The sequence below is a fragment of the Rhinopithecus roxellana genome, chromosome 19 (genome assembly GCF_007565055.1).
Source record: "Rhinopithecus roxellana isolate Shanxi Qingling chromosome 19, ASM756505v1, whole genome shotgun sequence".
Taxonomy (NCBI): domain Eukaryota; kingdom Metazoa; phylum Chordata; class Mammalia; order Primates; family Cercopithecidae; genus Rhinopithecus; species Rhinopithecus roxellana.
In genome coordinates, this window is record NC_044567.1 from 71,844,029 (window position 1) to 71,864,992 (window position 20,964).

Consider the following 20,964-nt stretch of genomic DNA (forward strand, 5'->3'; position numbering starts at 1 on the left):
TCCTTGCTTGTGAGACCACCATGTGAAGGTGGCTGAGGATGAGAGACCAGATGGAAAGGGGCCTGGCCAACCCAGACATTGCAGTTTTCCCAGCTAAGACACCAGATATGTGAGTGAGGCCATCCTGGACCACCCAGCCCCAGCTAAGCAAGCCCAGACCAGGAGAACCACCCAACCAACCCACAAAATCAGGGCAATTAAATCACAGTTGTTTTAAGCCACTACACAGCAGGATGGTTTGTTACACAGCAAAAGCGAACTGATACACTGGCCTCACCACTACACCCTCTGCTTGTCATGTCCCCTTGTCAGAGCCCCTATCTTAGTGACCTCCCTAGACCTCTATTCTTCTAGGGCCATGTCTTGCTTTCCCAGCTCTTCTACCCTAGCCTCCCCACAGAAAAAGAGGCCTCCCTGTGAACTCCAGTCTAAAGCTAAGATTATAACAACTCTTTCTGACTCAAAAAGCACTTCTGGCCGGGCACGGTGGCTCATGCCTGTAATCCCTGCACTTTGGGAGGCCAAGGCAGGCAGATCACCTGAGGTCAGGAGTTCGAGGCCAGCCTGGCCAACATGGTGAAATCCCGTCTCTACTAAAAATACACAAATTAGCCTGGGATGGTGGGCCTGTAATCCCAGTTACTCGGGAGGCTGAGGCAGGAGAATCGCTTGAACCTGGGAGGCAGAGGTTGCAGTGAACCGAGATTATGCCATTACACTCCAGCCTGGGCAACAGAGCAAGACTCCGTCTCAAAAAAAAAAAAAAAAAAAAAAAAAGTACTTCCACTTCCATAACCTCCACCTAGCCCCACCACAACTCTGAGGGATAGGTATCATTCTCCCCACTTCTCAAAAGAAATAACTAAGCTGGGCATGGTGGCTCATGCCTGTAATCCTAGCACTTTGGGAAGCCAAGGTGGGAGGATCACTTGAGCTCAGGAGTTCAACACCAGCCTGGGCAACAGAGTGAGACCTCATCTTTCTTTTAAAATAAATAAATACTTAAATAATTAATTTTTTAAAAATTCCTCCATAAGAAATAACAAGTTCAGAGAGGTTGACAGATATACAAAACTCACAAAGCCAGTCAGTGGAATCTTCTGACTTCAAGCCCTGTGTTCTTTCTTCTTCATCTCATGTGAATTAGTTTACACCAGCCTTCACATGCCTCTCAGCTGGCAGAAGTCCCCATTAGTAACAATTTTTCTGAATTTCTGAATGTTCCCTGCCTCGGATTCTTCACCTTGACCTTGTCTGCAGCTGGAACACCTGCTACCGGATCCATGTCAGCCCTCCCAGATGCCAGCCACCTGCCAGGGCCGCCACCTGCTGTGTGCAGTCAACCACCTAGACTTCTGATCTCTCTGCCAGACTTGACTTCCCTTAGGGCCTTTAACCCTCCAGATTTGTACCCTCAGGCCCTGCCCCTCCCTGGTCCTAGATCTACCCAGCCTGGACCCTCCCACACTGCCTGCCACATCCCCAGAGAGAGTCAAGCCCAGCTCCACGGAGTAAGGGAGGGAGGCCAACAGCTACCACATGTGGCTCCAATCTGATTTCATTCCTCTGGGTTTCTGGGCCACTTCACCAAGTTTTGCAGTTGGATCTTTGATCACAGTGCTTTGTCTATTAGGTTAGAAATTTGTCTGTGTACACAAAATCATTAAAATTGGTGAGAAGGGGCCGGGCGCGGTGGCTCAAGCCTGTAATCCCAGCACTTTGGGAGGCCGAGACGGGCGGATCATGAGGTCAGGAGATCGAGACCATCCTGGCTAATACGGTGAAACCCCGTCTCTACTAAAAAATACAAAAAACTAGCCGGGCGACGAGGCGGGCGCCTGTAGTCCCAGCTACTCGGGAGGCTGAGACAGGAGAATGGCGTGAACCCGGGAGGCGGAGCTTGCAGTGAGCTGAGAGCCGGCCACTGCACTCCAGCCTGGGCGGCAGAGCAAGACTCCATCTCAAAAAAAAAAAAAAAAAATTGGTGAGAAGGAGGAAGTAGCTCCCATTGTCCAATGCAGGGAGCTCTGAGAGACACTGTCTTTGATGAGAGGAGTGGCAAATTTACATTGCAAAGGATCACCTATACAAGGACAGAAGAAATGTATGGCTTTTTTTTCAACGAGCTCAGGTAGGCTCCTTTAGGGAGATTCACTTCCTGTTTGTTTCACAACCACAGGGAGAGAGAAGTCATTGGATTGCCTTAGCCCATTAGTCTTGTTTTGGGGGTCTCAGAGGGGAAGAAATGTCCATAATCTCTTCTATTGTGCTCTATGAATCCGGAACCATACCAGAAATTTCTTGGAAAAAATCCTGACCAAGAAATGTTTCCAGAGAAGGGAGTTTACTTACAATGTGACATAGCACAATGGTTCATTCTCAATTAGGCTTTACTGTGAGGTTCCAGGACTGGGGCATTGTGGGGTCCAGTGAAAGGAAGACAGACTTGGGCTTCATCAGGAAAACAAACTATCTGGCAGTTCACTGCCATAACCCCAGCACTGTGCCTGGTATGTGGCAAGTGCAAAATAGGTATTCATTGGATGGATGGATGGATGGATGGACAGATGGATGGATGGATGGATGGATGGATGGATGGATGGATGGATGGACAGATGGATGGATGGATGAGTGAATGACATAGCCAGCCAGTAAACCCATCATTAGAGAGCTGTCGAGCGGACTGTCAAGTGGACTGGACCAGAGCGTAATGCTATCAGGGGGGATTCTGCTTTGAAGGGTATTGTCAAGAGGGCTGTCTCACTCTGAGACTCTGCCATCCCAAAGCAAAGTCTCACTGTCTCACTGTGGAGACAATAGCTAAAGTACCCAGAGGTGATGTGGTCTCATAAACCCAACTCTGAAATCCACTTTGGAAAGTTACAGATGTTGAGGTTCAAAACTGCACATATTCATCAATTTCATTGCCAAGTGTCCATTCTAGAGAAACCCTCACATGCGTGCAGAAGCAGATGGATATAAGGATGTTCACTGCAGCACTGTTTTTCAGAGAGGAAAATCAGCAGTGACATACACATCTCTCGGGGGGGAACCAATAAACAAACAGCTCTATTCATATATTAGAACAGGGGTCCCCAACCTCCAGGCCATGGACCAGTACTGGTCCGTGGCCTGTTAGGAACTAGGCGAACAGCAGGAGGTGAGCAAGCATTACTGCCTGAGCTCCACCTCCTGTCAGATCAGTGGTGGCATTAGAGTCTCATGGAGCGCCAACCCTACTGTGAACTGCACGTGCCAGGGATCTACGTTGTGTGCTCCTTATGAGAGTCTAACGAATGCCTGATGATCTGAGTAGAACAGCTGCATCCCGAAACCACTCCCCTCACCCTGAGCTGTGGAAAAATTGTCTTCCACAAAACTGGTGCCTGGTGCCAAAAAGTTTGGGGACTGCTGTATCAGAACACCACACAGCAATTCAAATGAATCTCCCTATCTCTAACTATACTTAGGTCGACAGCTGTACTACTTGTATGAAATAGAAATCTCAAAAACAGAAGCACCTTACACTATCATTTCATTTATATAAATTTTTAAAGCACACGTAATGGCCGGGCATGGTGGCTCACACCTGTAATCCCAGCACTTTGGGAGACTGAGGCAGGAGAATTATGAGGTCAGGGGTTCGAGACCAGCCTGGCCAATATGGTGAAACCCTGTCTCTACTAAAAAAAAAATACAAAAATGGCCGGGTACGGTGGCTCACGCCTAAAATCCCAGCACTTTGCGAGGCCGAGGCAGGCGAATCATGAGGTCAAGATATCAAGACCATCCTGGCCAACATAGTGAAACCCCATCTCTACTAAAAATACAAAAATTAGCTGGGCGTGGTAGCACGTGCCTGTAGTCCTAGCTACTTGGGAGGCTGAGGCAGAAGAATCACTTGAACCCAGGAGGTAGAGGTTGCAGTGAGCCGCGATCGTGCCACTGTACTCCAGCCTGGTGACAGAGTGAGACTCTGTCTCAAAAAAAAAAAAAAATTAGCCAGGCATGGTGGCGCGTGCCTGTAGTCCCAGCTACTTGGGAAGCTGAGGCAGAAGAATTGCTTGAATCTGGGAGGCAGAGGTTGCAGTGAGCCGAGATTGCACCACTGCACTCTAGCCTGGGCAACAGAGTGAGACTCCAGAAAAAAAAAAAAAAAAAGCACACCTAACAAAGGTAGAACCAGGCATCGTGGCTCATGCCTATAATCCCAGTGCTTTGAGAGGCTGGGAGGATCACTTGAGGCCAGGAGTTTGAGACTAGCCTGGACAACACAGCAAGATCCTGCCTCTACAAAAAAATTTTAAAATTAGCCAGGCATGGTGGTACATATTTGTAGTCCCAGTTACTCAGGAGGCTAAGGCAGGAGGATCATTTGAGCCCAGGAGTTCCAGGCTGCAGTGAGCTATAATTGTTTCACTGTAGAACAGGGGTTCACTGTACTCCAACCTGGAAGATGGAATAAGACCCTGTCTTAAAAAAAAAAAAAAATTCATACCAAGGTATATTGTTTATAGCTAAACACATATGCAGGCAAGATAAGCCAACATTCAGTGAAATGACATCAATCTCTAGCCAGTGGTTACCTGTGGGAAGGGAACGCAGTGAAAATGAAGAAGGGGAGAGGCATTAACTGTGTCAAACTTTTTATTTCTTTTCTTTTTTTTTTTTTTGAGACAGTGTCTCACTCTGTCACCCAGGCTGGAGTGCAGTGGTGTGATCATGGCTCACTGCAGCCTTGACCTACCCAGCTCAAGCAATTCTCCCCACTCAGCCTCTTGAGTAGTTGGGACTACAGGTGAATGCTACCATGCTTGGCTAATTTTTTTTTTTTTTATAGAGGCAAGGTTTCACCATGTTGATCAGGCTGGTCTTGAATTCCTGAGCTCAAGTGATCCACCCACCACGGTCTCCCAAAGTGCTGGGACTAAAGCTGTAAGCCACACCGTGCCGTGCACCTCATACTTTTTATTTCTTAAGAAATGCCAAGAGTCAAAACAAACATTATTAACATTTTGGAGATGGGTACTCAGGAGTTTATTATGTTATTTTTTATACTCTTTTGTATTTATTCATTCAACAAATACTCAGTGAGCACCTACTATGTGTCAGGCATTTTGTAGGCTATGGGGATACAGCAGTGAATCAAAAAGACAAACATTCCTGCCTTCATGGAACATCTCTATGTTTGAAACGTGTATAATTCCTTGTATGTATGTATGTATGTATTTTTGAGACAGAGTCTCGCTCCGTCGCCCAGGCTGGAGTGCAGCGGCTGGATTTCAGCTCACTGCAAGCTCCGCCTCCCAGGTTTACGCCATTCTCCTGCCTCAGCCTCCCGAGTAGCTGGGACTACAGGCGCCGTCACCTCGCCCAGCTAGTTTTTTGTATCCTAATCCCAGCAGCCATGGGCACCATCCCCACCTCCCCTCCTCAGGAAAGGGGGCATCCTTCCACACTCCCCGGGGCAGGATCCCAGGTGCCTTGCTGTCCCCTAGCCCTCACTGCCAAACACCAAGTTCCACCAGTTTACCCTAAGGTCTGGGACCACAACTCCAGTTCAGGCTCTCAGCATTTTATACTCAACCCACTAAAGAGCCACTCACTGGCCTCTCCAACTCCAGATATAACTCCCCAACAGTTCTCCATGTGGCTGCTTAAAACACCCACATTTGGCCATCACATCCCTGCTTAAATACCATAAAGCCTGCCAAGCGCAGTGGCTCACGCCTGTAATCCCAGCACTTTGGGAGGCCGAGGCAGGCAGATCACCTGAGGTCAGGAATTCAAGACCAGCCTGACTAACATGGAGAAACCCCGTCTCTACTAAAACTACAAAATTAGCTGGGCATGGTGGCACATGCCTGTAATCCCAGCTACTCAGGAGACTGAGGCAGAAGAATCACTTGAACTCAGGACGTGGAGGTTGCAGTAAGTCAAGATCATGCCATTGTACTCCAGTCTGCACAACAAGAGCAAAATTCTTTCTCAAAAAAATGAATAAACAAATAAAACAAAAACACGTAAAGCCTCCCTGATACTCATGACACTCACAGAAGGACGCCCAAGCACCCACACACAGCCCCTAACCTTTGCACAGCTCGCATTGTCTCACGCTTGAGGCTCAGACACACACTAGCACTTCCAATCCCCTGCACATTCCTGACTCTTTTTTTTTTTTTTTTTTTTTTTTTTTGAGACGGAGTCTCGCTCTGTCGCCCAGGCTGGAGTGCAGTGGCCGGATCTCAGCTCACTGCAAGGTCCGCCTCCCGGGTTCATGCCATTCTCCTGCCTCAGCCTCCCGAGTAGCTGGGACTACAGGCCCCCGCCACCTCGCCCGGCTAGTTTTTTGTATTTTTTAGTAGAGATGGGGTTTCACCATGTTAGCCAGGATGGTCTCGATCTCCTGACCTCGTGATCCGCCTGTCTCGGCCTCCCAAAGTGCTGGGACTACAGGCTTGAGCCACCGCGCCCAGCCACTCCTGACTTTTTCTTACCTCTGTGCTTCTGCTCAAGCTCTTCTGTGGCCCAGAATGCCCTCCTCCTCTTCCTCATTCTTCCACTCAGCTCAAGTGGTCCTTCCTGCAGGAAGGCCGCCTTGCCCACCCCAGGCTGGGTTAGGCACCTGGACTTTACGCTCCCAAAATGCCTAGTGTGTCCACCTCTATCACTGTCATTACCAAATTGTCCTATTATTTTCTCTTTTAGTGAACCTCTTCCCAACCTGATACATAGCAGGTGACCTTAGAAAGACATGCACACAAAATGCCCAAAGGCAGAAGGACAGGCAAGATGAATTCTAGAGATTCTCCAACATGTGCATGCTGGCCCACACCAATCACACACTCCACAAGCTGGCGGTCACCAAACATCCACCCACGCACTCACCAGACAGGTGCCGGGGCAGCCCTCTCTACCTGCAGCCACTCAGGTCATCACCTGGGCATGATTTTCTTCTACAATCCCCTTCAGGGGGGCCTCTTGTGCCACATGCCCCATTCCCAGGGCCCTCTGTAGCTAATACCCCATCCCCTACTGTGCCTCCCCAGGCACAGTGCCCTTGTGCCCACCTCCCTGGAGCACTGTACCTTGGCCAGGGATCTTACTATGGGACTTTCCATAATGCCTCGAAGGAAGATCAGGTCCAGCTCTGCAGCCCCCGTGGCATTCGGGAGGGATCCCAAGTTGTCCAGGACTTGCTGCATGGCTGGGGGAAGGTATGGGCAGTGAGATACACAGGTACCAGCTGGGTACAGAAGACTAAAACACACCACAATACCTGCCACTCCACCACCCCCATGTCCCACAGAAGACAGCCCCTCCCCGACAACGTTCCCCTCCCTGCCCAGCACAGGCACACCAGGCCCTTAAATGCCTGGGACAGGGGTCCTTGAGGAAGGGGACAGTTTCCTTGGCCTGTTCTCTCCACCCTAGGTAACGCCAGCCTGAGCAGGTGGGAGGCTCCAGGCAGCTGGAAGAGACTCTGAGGTGGGGGAGAAAGGGAAGCAGGTGTCAGGTTCCAGGTCCTGCCCTGCACCAGAAAACCACAAGCTGTTGGGTGGATCACTTGAGGCCAGGAGTTCAAGACCAGCCTGGGCAACAAGGCAAAACCCCATCTCTATTAAAAATACCAAAATTAGCCAGGCATAGTGGTGTCGGTCTGTAATTCTAGCTACTCAGGAGGCTGAGGCAGAGATTGCAGTGAGCTGAGATCACGCCACTGCACTCCAACCTAGGTGGCAGAGCAAGACTGTCTCTGGCTGGGAGCAGTGGCTCACACATGCAATCCCAGCACTTTGGGACACCGAGGTGGGTGGATCACGAAGTCAGGAGATCGAGACCATCCGGACCAACACAGTGAAACCCCGTCTCTACTAAAAATACAAAAAAATTAGCCAGGCATGGTGGCGGGCGCCTATAGTCCCAGCTACTCGGGAGGCTGAGGCAGGAGAATGGCATGAACCTGGGAGGCGGAGCTTGCAGTGAGCCAAGATTGCACGACTGCACTCCGGTCTGGGCGACAGAGTGAGACTCTGTCTTGAAAAACAATCAAACAAATAAATAAAATAAAAATTAAAAAATAAGACTGTCTTAAAAAAAAAAATAAGAAAGAAAAAGGAAAGAAAACCACAAGTTCCTTATTCAATCTCTAGATGGGCTGAAGCCCAGGACTCAGCCACCTGCACCTGGCAGGCTTAAGGATGAGACAGTACTTGGAGCAAGTCCCTGAGTACAGGCCCAGAGTCAAGCAGGCAGCCACACAGGAGCCAGGGCCTGCAGAGCCTCTAGTCTAAGCACCACTAATTCAGTGTGACATTGTACAAGTCACTGTCCCTCACTGGCCTCAGTCTTTCCTGCTTGTAAAATGGATGGGTTGGGCTAGATGATGACTACAGGCCCTTCAGCTCTGAGTGGCAATGATCTATAACTGAGAAAGTAACATAGATGATAGGAAGTCAAATCTGAGGATGGCAGGAATGCTGGCAGGAGCTAGGGAAACAGGCACTGGAGGCCTGGAATGACTGTGGGCACCCAAAGGCCAAGGTCACACCAAGTCATCACAGGGATAAGCAAACTCTCAGCCCGGAATGGGACATAACAGAGGACATGGTAACACCTGCAGCTGGGCTGCAACAACGCCCCCGAGATCTGAGGTGGGGGTTGCCTTCACTCACTGGCAGAGATGGGAGTTCCAGGCTGTGGCAAGTTCCGTGAAAAGGAAGTGAGAAGCCGAATGTGCCCAGCTGGGGGCAGAGATGGGCAAGGGGTATCATTACTCTGCCACCATGCCACCTATGCCTACATCTGCATAACAGAACCCAAGCCGTGGAGGACGGGGGAGGATGCACCCCTGGCGCCTCTCAATGCTCTTGTCAGTGCTCCCCTCCTCCAGGAAGGAACAGGAGTGGAGAGGAGGGGGCACTAGAACTGGAGCTGTCAGAGATGGTTCAGGGACTCCTGGACACCCATCTCCTTCCTCCTCCTGCTCCCTGCCTTCTCCAGAAAAAAAGTCCAAGCTTGCCCTTCAGACCCCTCTTGCCCAGGCCGGGGCTTGGCATTGGTCAGAGACCTACCTGCGAAGTCCCCAGTGGGCTCTGAAAGAGGCCAGGGCAGGGACCCTTCCCTCCCTGCCAGGGTATGCCAGATTCCCTCCGTCAGTTACCCAGGGGAGGACTGAGCCAAGGGAGTTGGTGCCCTCTGCCCAGGACAGCTCTCCTGAAGGTGCCCTCAGATGACCTCTCCCAGGCCACCCTCCCCAGATGCCCCGACTCTGCTGGAGGAAGGTAGGCTAAGGGGTCAGCTGCCCCGCCCCCATCTGGCCCACCCTTCCCTACCTTCCCTCTGGAGCTCCGCTTCCTCAGAAGACCCCAGGGATATACCCTCCAAGGAGACCCCGCTGCCTGGGCTGCCTGCCATGGCGGCCCCCAGCCCCGGGGACTCCCGGAGTGTCCTGCACACCACCGTCTGCCGCCTTCCGAGCCAGAGCCTGGCGGGGCTAGAGAAGGCGGGAGTCGGGGGAGCACCCTCTGAGGAACCAGCCAATAGCAAGGCTCAGCCGCCGTGATCGCCTTGCTGATTGGCTAAAGCCCACCCACCCCCCCCCACCCCCGCCGACTGGCGCTGCGCGGTGCAGAGCAGGCGGTAACCCGGGTGGGAGAAAGGTGGTGGGAGGGAGCCCTAGTCCCACAGATGGCCCGATCCCCAGCATGTCAGTGTCGGTGGGGATGGGGAGGAGGCGTCTAACAGGAGGTTTTGGGGAGGGGGTAGGCATGCTGCCCCTTCAAGACTGGCACGGTACCCCGAGACCCTCCCCTCACAGCCAGCTTCAGGAGACCCGAGGGAGAAAAGTCTTGACCCATCTTGTCCCTGCACCCTCTTTTCTAGAAGTCCCTCCTCTGATACACCCCATACCACCTCCTGCCTACGCCCTCTGACCTCTGCTCTCAGTCCCCTCTCCAGGCCCTGCTTCCTTTACAATGGTCCCTCAATCGAAGGAAGTCCCCAAGAACGACTCAGCCCTCCACCGGGAGGCAGCCTCACTCGGGCATGGGGCAAATACCTCAAGCCCCAAACGCCTCCCCCCACCAGCCCGCAGCCAGCCACTGGGAGGCAGGATACAGGGGGCGGGGGGTGACATGGCTGTGGGTAGGGACGGTGCCCCAGCCCTGCTTACCCCTCACCTCACAGCAGCTTCTTCCCCTCCCCCATCTCCCATGAGTTCTTCCCCTTGATGAAGGGGGTGATGCCCAGGAAGCAAGCCAGGCATCTTGGAACTCAGTTCCCTGGAAAGGAAAAGTAAGGGCACATTTGCACACAGCGAAAAGTGTGGGCAGAAGGGAGGGATTCAGCTCCACCTCGGTGACCCCATTCCTCTGAGATCTTGTGCCCAAGAGGCCACCACCAGGGTACTGCAGCCTCCACTCAGCCATTCCCCAAGGAGTGGCACCAAGTCACATTGCACCCCTGGGGTTTCCATGGCAGCAGAATTACACACCAGGACAGTAACCCAGGGATGGAGGAGAGATTTAAAGGGACAGCTCCACCTGAAAGCAGCCACATATCCCAGTCTTGATCCAAAGAAGGAAGGGAATCTGGTGACAGGGGAAGAGGGAGCAAGGCTGCAGATCAGGAGATGCCAGGTTCAGGATCTCTAAGCTCTCAGCCCAGTTCCATTGCCCATTTATCTCCCAAATCTCAGGAAAAGGGCCCCTGACTTTACCCAAAGTAGACATGGGGTCTCTCTGCAAACGGAATACACCTATACCTTTTCCCTCCCTTCCAACAACCATACTGACCCATGGGGAAGGGCGGAAAAAGGACCTTGTTAGCTTTGCCCTTCACAGAGTCCAAGACAGGGATCTCCCAGGGAAGGAGGAGGGAAGGGGAGCCTGAACTCAGAGGCAGAGACACAGCTGTCTCTCTGTCCTGTGGGAAGTATAATGACCACCAGATAATAAGGGGCAGAACCCAGCATTAGATTTTTGAAGCTGGGAGCTAATGTAGCTTGGGATAAGACAGAGGCTGCCTGAAGGAAGAGAAACACTTTGTACTTCTTCCTTTGAATATGAGAGGCCAGAAGCAGCCCCTTGAACAACATGAAGGGGAGCAGGAGCCCCAAGAGTCCTTTGAGGAAGCAAAACCCACTGCCACACCCCAAGGCTCCACTCCCTGCCCCCCATCCTCCCCACCACGCCCCCATCAAGTGGTCTGCAACAAGGAAGCCAAATTGCTGGACTTGCTCCTCCTCCTACACCCCAGTCAGGCACCATTGATGAAACCCCAGGCACCATTGATGGGCAGCCCCGGATGGACAGGCCATTAAGCATGGGCTCAGGGGTGGGTTTAATTAACCCCTAAGCAGCTTACAGTGGGGCCTAGGCAGGCTGAGAGGCGGGGAGACCCCAGGGAGCCCAGCAGGCTAGACAGGAGATGGGAAACTGAGCCCTCCAATGCTGCAGAAGCTGGAGACATTGGTGCCATCCCTCCACTGCAAGGAGAAGAGGCCTTTCCTGGACAAGTGTGCCACAGTTTAGACCCTGGCTCACTCCCTTCATGTTCTCGGAGAGGAGGGACAGAGGAATCATTCTACCCAAAGTGGCAGCCCTGGAACCTCTAGCTGAGGCAGTAGCGAGGCCTAGAGCAAGGGAAGGAGCTGCATGGGAGGGAGGCATCCAGGCAGGGGGAAGTTCAGACAACACAAGAGCAGAACCATAGCAATTCCCAGCTGCCGGGGACTCAGAGAGCCTCTATCACAGGGAACTCAACCTTCTGGGGTCCTGCGTGCACTACAGGAATCCATGAGCTCCTAGAGTGGCATGTACCTTTTGTGCATGGATGCATATGTCTATGATGAGGGCTCACTGCTGTCACCAGATTCTAAGTGACTCAGGACCAATAAAAGTTAAGAACAGGCCAGGTGCGGTGGCTCACGCCTGTAATCCCAGCACTTTGGGAGGCCAAGGCGGGTGGATCACCTGAGGTCAGGGGTTCGAGACAGCCTAGCCAACATGGTGAAACCCCATCTCTACAGAAATTCAAAAATTAGCTGGGCATTATGATGGGTGCCTGTAATCCCAGCTACTTGGGAGGCTGAGGGAGGAGAATCACTTGAACCTGGGATGCGAAGGTTGCAGTGAGCCAAGATCCCACCACTGCCCTCCAGCCTGAGCAACAGAGCAAGACTCCGTCTCAAAAAAAAAAAAAAAAAAAATGTTAAGAACACTGATCTTGTCCCATCATCTCATCTTAGGGAATTCTCAGGTCTTCAAAGGGAGGTGACTGTTTCAAGGACACAGGGTTAATGCCAAAATAACAACTCAGGCCAGGCACAGTGGCTTACACCTGAATTCCCAGTACTTTGGGAGGTTGAGGCAGATGGAGCACTTGAGCTCAGGAGTTTGAGACCAGCCTGGGCAACATTTTTGTCTTTACAAAAAATACAAAAATTAGCTTGGCATGGTGGTGCACACCTATAGTCCCAGCTACTCGGGAGGCTGAGGTGGAAGAATGGCTTGAGGCTGGTAGGTAGAGGTTGCAGTGAGCCAAGCTTGTACCACTGCACTCCAGCCTAAGCTAAAGAGCCAGACCTTGCCTTAAAAATAACAACAACTTGGTGGCAGCGGCAGCAACAGCAGTATAATAAGTATGACTATTCCTAAAAGTAATGGGCTCTCCTATTACAGCCTTTGCGTCTCACAGCAGCCTCTTTACAGAAGAGGAAATGTGAGCTCCAAGAGGTTAAGCAGTTTGCTACTGAGGCTTTGCTAGTTTATCTGAGTGGCCCTTTCCCTTGTCCTAATGCCTCCTACAGAGCCACGCCCAGGTATCCTGACCTGGTATTCGCGTTCCTTCACTCAGAGCTTCCTGGCCCCTAGTACCACCTCTCCACCTGTGGCACATGCTGGCCTAGTGGGCAGTGATTATGGACTTCTCAGCCCCAGGCTGTACTGCTGTAATCCCTCCATCCCTAAGCCATTCTCCAAGGGCCAGCTCCCAGGCCACCTCCTGAAGCCCTGGTCCCATGCCACTGCCCTCCAGCAATAGTACGGGTCACCTCTGGAGCATGCATCCCCTGCCCTCCACAGAAGTGAGTTGTGCTCCAGCCCTACACTGGAGCAGGGGAGCAGGTATGGGTCTTATTCCTTCTCTTCTCCGTTCCAGCACAGGAACCCACACAGAGGAGATGGCCACAGCAGCTGCCAGAAGGAATGGCTAAGTGGTAGGATGGAAGAGCAGTGGAGCCAGTTGGTTCTCATCTGGACCTGTGCAAGTGCCCACCCCTAAGTCCTCGCCTGGCACCCTCTGAACCACTGAAATAAGCTAACATCCTCATCCCCTTCTTACCAGACTCAGAGTTGGTGGCGGCAACCGGCATGGTGAAGGAGGCAAGGACTCTGAAACGTCTCTCCTGGAGAGGGGAGAGAGGAGGATGAGCAGATACAAGGGCAAAGCAATGGGGAAGGGAACAGGAAGAGCCTCCCCTTCAGGACCAGTCAGCAAGGTAGGGGAGAAGGTGCTGCCCAGAAAGTGGGGGTTGGAGAACAACAGTGATTCCAACAGTCCTGGGAAGCAGAAAGAGCAGGTATTACATGCCTATTTCTCTGAGGAGGAGGAGACCAGGGAGGATAAAGGAGGTTAACTGATTTGCCCAAGATCACGAAGCTAATAAGGAGAGCTAGAATGAAAATCCAGGTTTTATGACTCAAAAATAAGTATATAAATAAAGTGTTTCTTCCTGCTGTCTTTTTTGTTTGTTTGAAGAAGGAACAAGTAGAATTTTTAGAGGGTAAGAACATAATTTTGCTGAGCAGGTGGCTCATGCCTATAATCCCAGCACTTTAGAAGGCTGAGGCAGGAGAATCACCTGAGCCCAGGAGTTTGAGACCCACCTGGGCAACATGGCAAGACCCTCATCTCTACAAAAAATTTAAAAATTATCCAGGTGTGGCAGTGTGTGCCTATGATCCCAGCTACTTGTGGGACTGAGGCAGGGGGATCTCTTGAGCCCAGGAGGTCGAGGCTGTGGTGAACCATGGTTGCACCACTGTACTCCAGCCTGGGCAACAGAGCAAGAACCTGTCTTTTAAAAAAAGTCATTGGCCGGGCGCGGTGGCTCAAGCCTGTAATCTCAGCACTTTGGGAGGCCGAGGCGGGCGGATCACGAGGTCAGGAGATCGAGACCATCCTGGCTAACACAGTGAAACCCCGTCTCTACTAAAAAAAACACAAAAAACTAGCCGGGCGAGGTGGCGGGCGCCTGTAGTCCCAGCTACTCCGGAGGCTGAGGCAGGAGAATGGCGTAAATCCGGGAGGCGCAGCTTGCAGTGAGCTGAGATTTGGCCACTGCCCTCCAGCCTGGGCGGCAGAGCGAGACTCTGTCTCAAAAAAAAAAAAAAAAAAAAAAAAAAGTCATTAAAAAAAATCATTTAAAAAAATAATGGAAGAGTCCAGAATTTGAGTCAAAGTAGAAAACACAAGTACTCCCAGACTGTAGGTTCCCTGAGAGCCAGAACCACATTGATTTTATTTGCTTCTGGAACCTAGGCCTACCAAAGCGTCGATGTTTCACAGACATTTATCTGGGGGGCTGACAGATGTTACATGTACCTCTCCATGGCCCCTCTGGCTGGCTCTCTCTCCTCTCTCCCTTTCTTAGCTCAGAGCTGGCACAAGGAGACCAAGTGCTCTGGGCAGAACCAGGCATGGAGTCTACAGCCCCAGTTTCCATTCCAGGGCCTCCCCAGGCTAGGATGGGCTCCCTCGTTCTCCCAGGAGAGGGCAGGGGGTGACCCCCCACCCTTCTTTCCTTTGCCTTCCTGGGCATGTGCTGCTGGATAAAACCCTAATTCCTAGTTGCCATGACAACAGGAGGCAGTGGCTCACAGCAGGGGTGGGGAGTAGGGGGAAGCATCTGGCAGTGCCCACTTTAGGACTGAATGCCTGCTGAGTCCTGGGGATGAGGGAACCACAGCAACTCCACCTGCCCCCAAAGAGGATTCTTCCCAGAGGACTCGTACCTGATTTCAATAAAACCCTCTCTGCTCCCATTCCCCTCTCAGGCCTGAGCTGGTCACCTGAGCTCAGGTGACAGAAATTACAAAAGTGAGGGGGATGGTTCCCTTGCCTCCCGGCTCTGCCCCTGAGGACATGGAAGAAAGGTGCTTTCAGTGAGGGGAAAGGCACCCCTATTCAGGCTACACCCAGGCTGCAAGAAATGCCCAGGATCCACTGTGCCAATCTCTATTTCTAGAGAGCAGGAAGGAGGGATCCCTTCCTTCACCGCCCCAGGCCTTGATGACCTGGAGCCTTCTCCTGGCTGCTGCTGCTCTCCCTCATAAGGTCAGAGACTCTTGACTCCAGAAGTCCTCCTTCCCTAGAGCGTGGAAGGTGGCAAAAGGCAGGGAGAATCCTGTATGAAATCCCTGCGCTCAGAAGTCTTGCCCAGCCTGCCTGGGTTTTCTCCCGGGGAGTCGGTTCCCACAGCATCGGCTGGCTTTGCTCCCCCACGCCTGTCCAAGCCTCTGAGAGGGCGGGGCCTGGCTGTGCCCACAAGAGAACGGCAGTGCCAGGCAAGCTAGCCTGGCTCCGTGCCAAGGTCCTGCACCCAGGCATCTGGGAACCTGCACCTTGGCTTCCAAAAGCCTGGGCCCAGATGCCCTCTCAGCTCTGCCTCCGAGATATCCCCATCACCCAAAGTGTCCGTAGGAGAGCGGACCAGCAGTAAAAGGGAGAGGTTTCTTCCAACCTCCCACCCATCCCTCCATCCGTACACATACAAAGAGGTGCGGAGAAGAAAGGTCTGACAAAGGCGCTTTGGAGCGCGAGAGGGCGCGGGGAGGGCTGGACAGAACTGAGGGTCAGAGGATGGGGTCGAAAGGCCAGGCGGACGTGCATGCTTGGACAATCGGATCACCCCTGCCCCAGCGGACCCAGCCCTAACACACTGGGCGCTAGGACCTGGGGGAGGGGGGCGTGTTGTCAGCCATCAAAGAAGGCTCTCTGCTTGCGCGCCCGCCGGAGACCAGGGATGAGGTCACTAAATGACTGCCCCAGCCACCAACCCCCACCCCGTCCTCATCCCCCCCCCCCCTTAATTGACCTAACTTTCTAACCCTGGCTCTTCGCTTCTGGCACCGGTCCTCTCCCAAGTCTCCAGACCCTAACCCTGGCTCCCGACCCGTCCCGCTACATACAGCCTGGGAAGCGGGAGAAGCAGCGCGCCCCTTCTGGGGACCCCCTCCCAGTGAAGACTGTGGTGTTGGCCGCCTAGGGGGACCGGGGGCCACTGGGACAAAGCGCAACCTCTGTTTCGTTCCCCAACCCCCGGAAGCGCTAACAGCACGGTTCTTACGTAATGCCGGGCTTCCAAGTCCCCCCAGCCCGCACAGACCCCGGGGAGGCCGCGCGGATACCTGGGCCCCTCACAGCTCACCACCTTGGTGCCCGAAGCCACTTTGGAGCCCCTACTGCAGGGGCGCGGACCAGTGTCAATGGGCAGCGGGCCTTGGTTCTCCCAACTAGCACCCCAGAAAGAGGGCCCAGGGGCGGGGGCGGGTGGAGAGGGAGGGAACGGGTCTGGGTGAAAGGGGCCTGTGGAGTTTAAACCCAGTGAATAGGGTCCTAAGTGCCGTGCCAGGACGAAAAGGAGGCGGAGGTCTTGGGGTGGGTGCTGGCCAGGGGGCCGGGGGACGCCTACCTGCGCCCCGGGGAGCCCCTAGCTCCGGGCAGCTCCAGCGCAGCCGGGCGCTCACGGTTTATTGCTTGTCAATCGCTAGCCCGGCTCTTAAAGCGGCAAGGCCTCTCCGCGAGGGGGCGGAGGCCCGGCAGAGAGGGGAGGGGAGAAGAACGCGGAGGCAGGCACAACTCGGAGGAAGTAGTCTTTCCCAGCAGCTGGTACGGGGGCAGCCAGGTAGTGGTTTGGGAGACACCGCACAGACCACGACGCCGTCCCACTGGGACGGGTTAGGGAGGCAGGACTGGTACCGGTACCCGCTGGTGTCCTTCGGCTCCCAAGGATCCCTTAAAACGGCGATGGTAAAAGTGCCGAATGAGACCGGCTTGATTACTCCGCCCACCCCTCTTGGCTTAGACCCGCGTTCTAGTCCCAGGCGTGCATCACCTTTCCTCGTTATTCTGCTTCCATATTGAGAAAAGGAACGGGAAGACTTTAGAGAGACTCCCAGGAAGCAGGATACCAGCCCCAGAAGGCCTCGGGATCAGGGACAGCTTTTTAAGGACTCAGAGGGTGAGTATCTGGATTCCAGACTTTCCAGAAAATTTGCAAAAGAGAGGAAATGTCTTCGTGAAAGGATTCGAGAGCCTATTCTAGGTCTGGGTGAGGGAGGCCTGGTCTATTTCCCTGTCTATGGAATAAAGAAGTAACTGGCTAGCCTTCCTCAGAGTCCCATCCCCAAGAAGTAAATAAAGGGTTAAACCCACTGGCCCGCCTTCGCCCAGCCTCCGGCTCCACCCCAGATCTGCTAGTAAAAGATACTGGGCCTCCAAATACGGGAGGCTCTGTGCAGTGCGCCTGGCATTTGGGGTCAGTTGCGCTACTTATCCGACCTTGGCGTTCCTCCACCTCGTCCGGTTACCCTCAGCAAGATGTGGGAGTCATCCTAAGATCACAAATGAACTTCATCTTTGGCCGGGCGCGGTGGCTCACTCCTGTAATCCCAACACTTTGGGAGTCCGAAGCGGGAGCATCGGTTGAGCCTAGGAGTTCGAGGCTAGCCTAAGCAACATAGTGAAACCCCATCGCTACAAAAGATAAACAAAATTAGCTGGGCGTGGCAGCGCGCGCCTGTAGTCCCAGCCACTTGGGAAGCTGAGGCTGCAGTGAGCCGAGATTGCAACACCGCACTCCAGCCTGGGCAACAGAGATCCTGTCTCAAAAGAAACAAAAAGAAAAGAAATGGATTATATCCTGGAAGCTTGCTTGGAAATCTCAGATATGGGAATCTATCCCGAAAGCAGGGAACTGGTCCCTAGGTCCCAAGACTCAGCTCTCCCCTGAATTCCAAGGGTATAAGTTTGAATATAGGGAAAAGCCACAGAGGCGGCCAAACTTCTGAAAACCACATTGTTTAGGTGCCCCAGGCTTTTACTGAGAGAAGAAAGTTATCGACCCCAGATAGCTTTGACAGGAATTACGGGCTTTGTTCTCTAAACAAAGAGGGTTCCTGGAGCACATTGCTTGCAGCTCTCTCCTCTACCTGCAAGCTAGAAAACCCTTTTTTTTTTTTTTTTTTTTTTTTTGAGACAGAGTTCCACTCTTGTTGCCCAGGCTGGGGTGCGATGGCACGATCTCGGCTCACCGCGCAACCTCTGCCTCCCGGGTTCAAGCAATTCTCCTGCCTCAACTTCCCGAGTAGCTGGGATTACAGGCATGCGCCTCCACGCCTGGCTAATTTTGTATTTTTAGGAGAGACAGGGTTTCTCCATGTTGGTCAGGCTGGTCTCGAACTCCTGACCTCAGGTGATCTGCCCGCCTCAGCCTCCCAAAGTGCTGGGATTGCAGGCATAAGCCACTACACCCAGCCTAGAAAATCCTTCTAATTGAATTCAGGAAGAATTCCCCTTTCCATTATAAAGGCTACCCTCCACTCTCACCTGTCCACCTCTGGGCTGGAAAGCACGCAGCTATTTGTATTTGGGAAGAGGAAGAATTTGAATCTCTACAAGATATTAATTAGTTCTCAATCAGTAACCCACAGCAAACCTTCCATTCTATTTAGGATCCTCAGGACAGGCTGGGATCTCAGATTCTGGCCCACCTGGGGAGGTGGAGCCCAACTCATTATTCTTAGCGGCTGCCCTGCTGCATTCGTGAGTCAACAAGTATCTCTCTAATAAAGGCCTTGCAGAATGCCAGCCTCTCACATCTGTTCAGGACCTTACAAATGACAAATTGTTTCATTCTCACAACAGCCTTGTGCAGTTACAGAAAGAGAAGAAACATTTCTTGATGCAGAATAGGATGCTCCTCTTCTGTGCCAGGCAAGGTACCACTTTCTGTGATACTGAGACAGATACGGGCCATGACCTCCTAGAGTTCACAGTCTGGGGTTGAAGTCAGGAAGGGCTGTGTTACATAGATACAAAAAGCGCTTCTTGGTAGCACAGCTGAATGCCATAATAAAGGTGCAGTGTGTCCTAAGCTGTTCCCCAAAGGAATAGAGGTGCTAATAGTTGGCAATGGAGTAGCTGGGAAGGGAAGCAGGTTTGTGGTTCGGAAATGCATCCCCTAGCAGTTAAGGGCTGCTCCCTACCTCAAGAGGGGAATGAGTCCTCCTTCTCTGGGGTCTGTAATTAGCTCTGCCTTACTCCCTGCCTCAGCCTCAGAGGTCATAAGGGTGCAGGTAGTATCTCTCCTTCCCCCAAAATCAAGATTTTTCTATGGTGGTGTTCAGCCCAGAGTTTTGGGAGTCAAGGCGCAGAGAAAAATAAAACTCAAGAGTGTTACAAATTTTCAGCAGATAAGGCTTTGCACTGAGTGATGTTGCACTTCCTATAATGACCACCAGGGGCCACCAACAGCTATCCCTAGTCTATCTACACTCACCCTCTGCGGTGGTTTGCCTCCACACCTGCGACTCGCGGGTGCCTCGTTCTGGAAACCATATTTATGGACTATACTTCTCAGTAAGAAAAAAAAAAAACTTGGGTGGGGTGCCGTGGCTCATGCCTGTAATCCCAACACTTTGGGAGGCCGAGGCAGGCAGATCATGTGAGTTCAGAAGTTCAAGACCAGCCTGGCCAGTATGATGAAACCCCTAAACCGGATCAAACCGGATCAAACCGGACTAAACCGGATCAAACCGGTTCAAACCGGATCCCAACAGTTCAAACCGGAATAAACCGGACTAAACCGGATCAAACCGGTTCAAACCGGATCCCACCGGTTCAAACCGGAATAAACCGGACTAAACCGGATCAAGCCGGATCAAACCGGACCAATCCGGACTAAACCGGTTCAAACCGGACTAAACCGGTTCAGACCGGATCAAACCGGACTAAACCGGTTCAAACCGGATCCCACCGGTTCAAACCGGACTAAACCGGATCGAACCGGACCAAACCGTACTAAACTGGATCAAACCGCAGTAAACCGGATCAAACCGGATCAAACCGGACCGAATCGGATCAAACCGGATCGAACCGGATCTAACCGGAGTAAACCGGATCAAACCGGATCAAACCGGACCGAATCGGATCAAACCGGATCGAACCGGATCAAACCGGACTAAACCGGATCAAACCAGATCAAACCGGACTGAAGCAGATCAAACCGGATCGAACCGGACTGAACCGGATCGAACCGGACTAAACCGGATCAACCCGGACCGAACCGGATCAAACCGGACTAAACCGAATCGAGCCGGACTAAACCGGATCAACCCGGACCGAACCGGATCAAACCGGACTAAACCGGATCGAGCCGGACCAAACCGGATCAAACCGGACTAAACCGAATCAAACCGGATCAAACCGGACTGAACCGGATCAACCCGGATCAAGCCGGACCAAACCGGTTCAAACCGGTTCAATCCGGACTGAACCGGACTAAAACCGGATCAAACCGGATCAAACCGAATCAAACCGGATCAAACCGAATCAAACCGGACTAAACCGGTTCAAACCGGACTAAACCGGATCGAACCAGTTCAAACCGGACTGAACCGGTTCAAACCGGACTAAACCGGATCAAACCGGCTCAAACCGGCTCAAACCGGATCAAACCGGATCAAACCGGTTCAAACCGGACTGAGCCGGATCAAACCGGATCAAACCGGTTCAAACCTGACTGAGCCGGATCGAACCGGTTCAAACCGGACTAAACCGGATCAAACCGGTTCAAACCGGACTGATGCGGATCAAACCGGACTGAACCGGACTAAACCGGACTAAACCGGACCGAAACGGATCGAACCGGACTAAACCGGACTAAACCGGATCAAACCG

General features: G+C 52.6%; 1 protein-coding gene across 1 annotated transcript in view; it reads right to left on the reverse strand.

Moving 5' to 3' along the window:
- Positions 1–16,958, reverse strand: part of LOC104662147 (MAGUK p55 subfamily member 2) — a 32,407-nt gene extending 15,449 nt beyond the window's left edge. Inside the window, exons 1-3 of the mRNA XM_010363087.2 lie at positions 16,697–16,958; positions 13,345–13,408; positions 7,089–7,207 (exon numbers count right to left, since the gene is read on the reverse strand). Coding sequence (XP_010361389.1) covers positions 7,089–7,207; positions 13,345–13,375 — 150 coding nt within the window. The 5' untranslated portion in view covers positions 13,376–13,408; positions 16,697–16,958. The remainder of the gene's footprint in view (positions 1–7,088; positions 7,208–13,344; positions 13,409–16,696) is intronic.
- Positions 16,959–20,964: the final 4,006 nt, after the last annotated feature.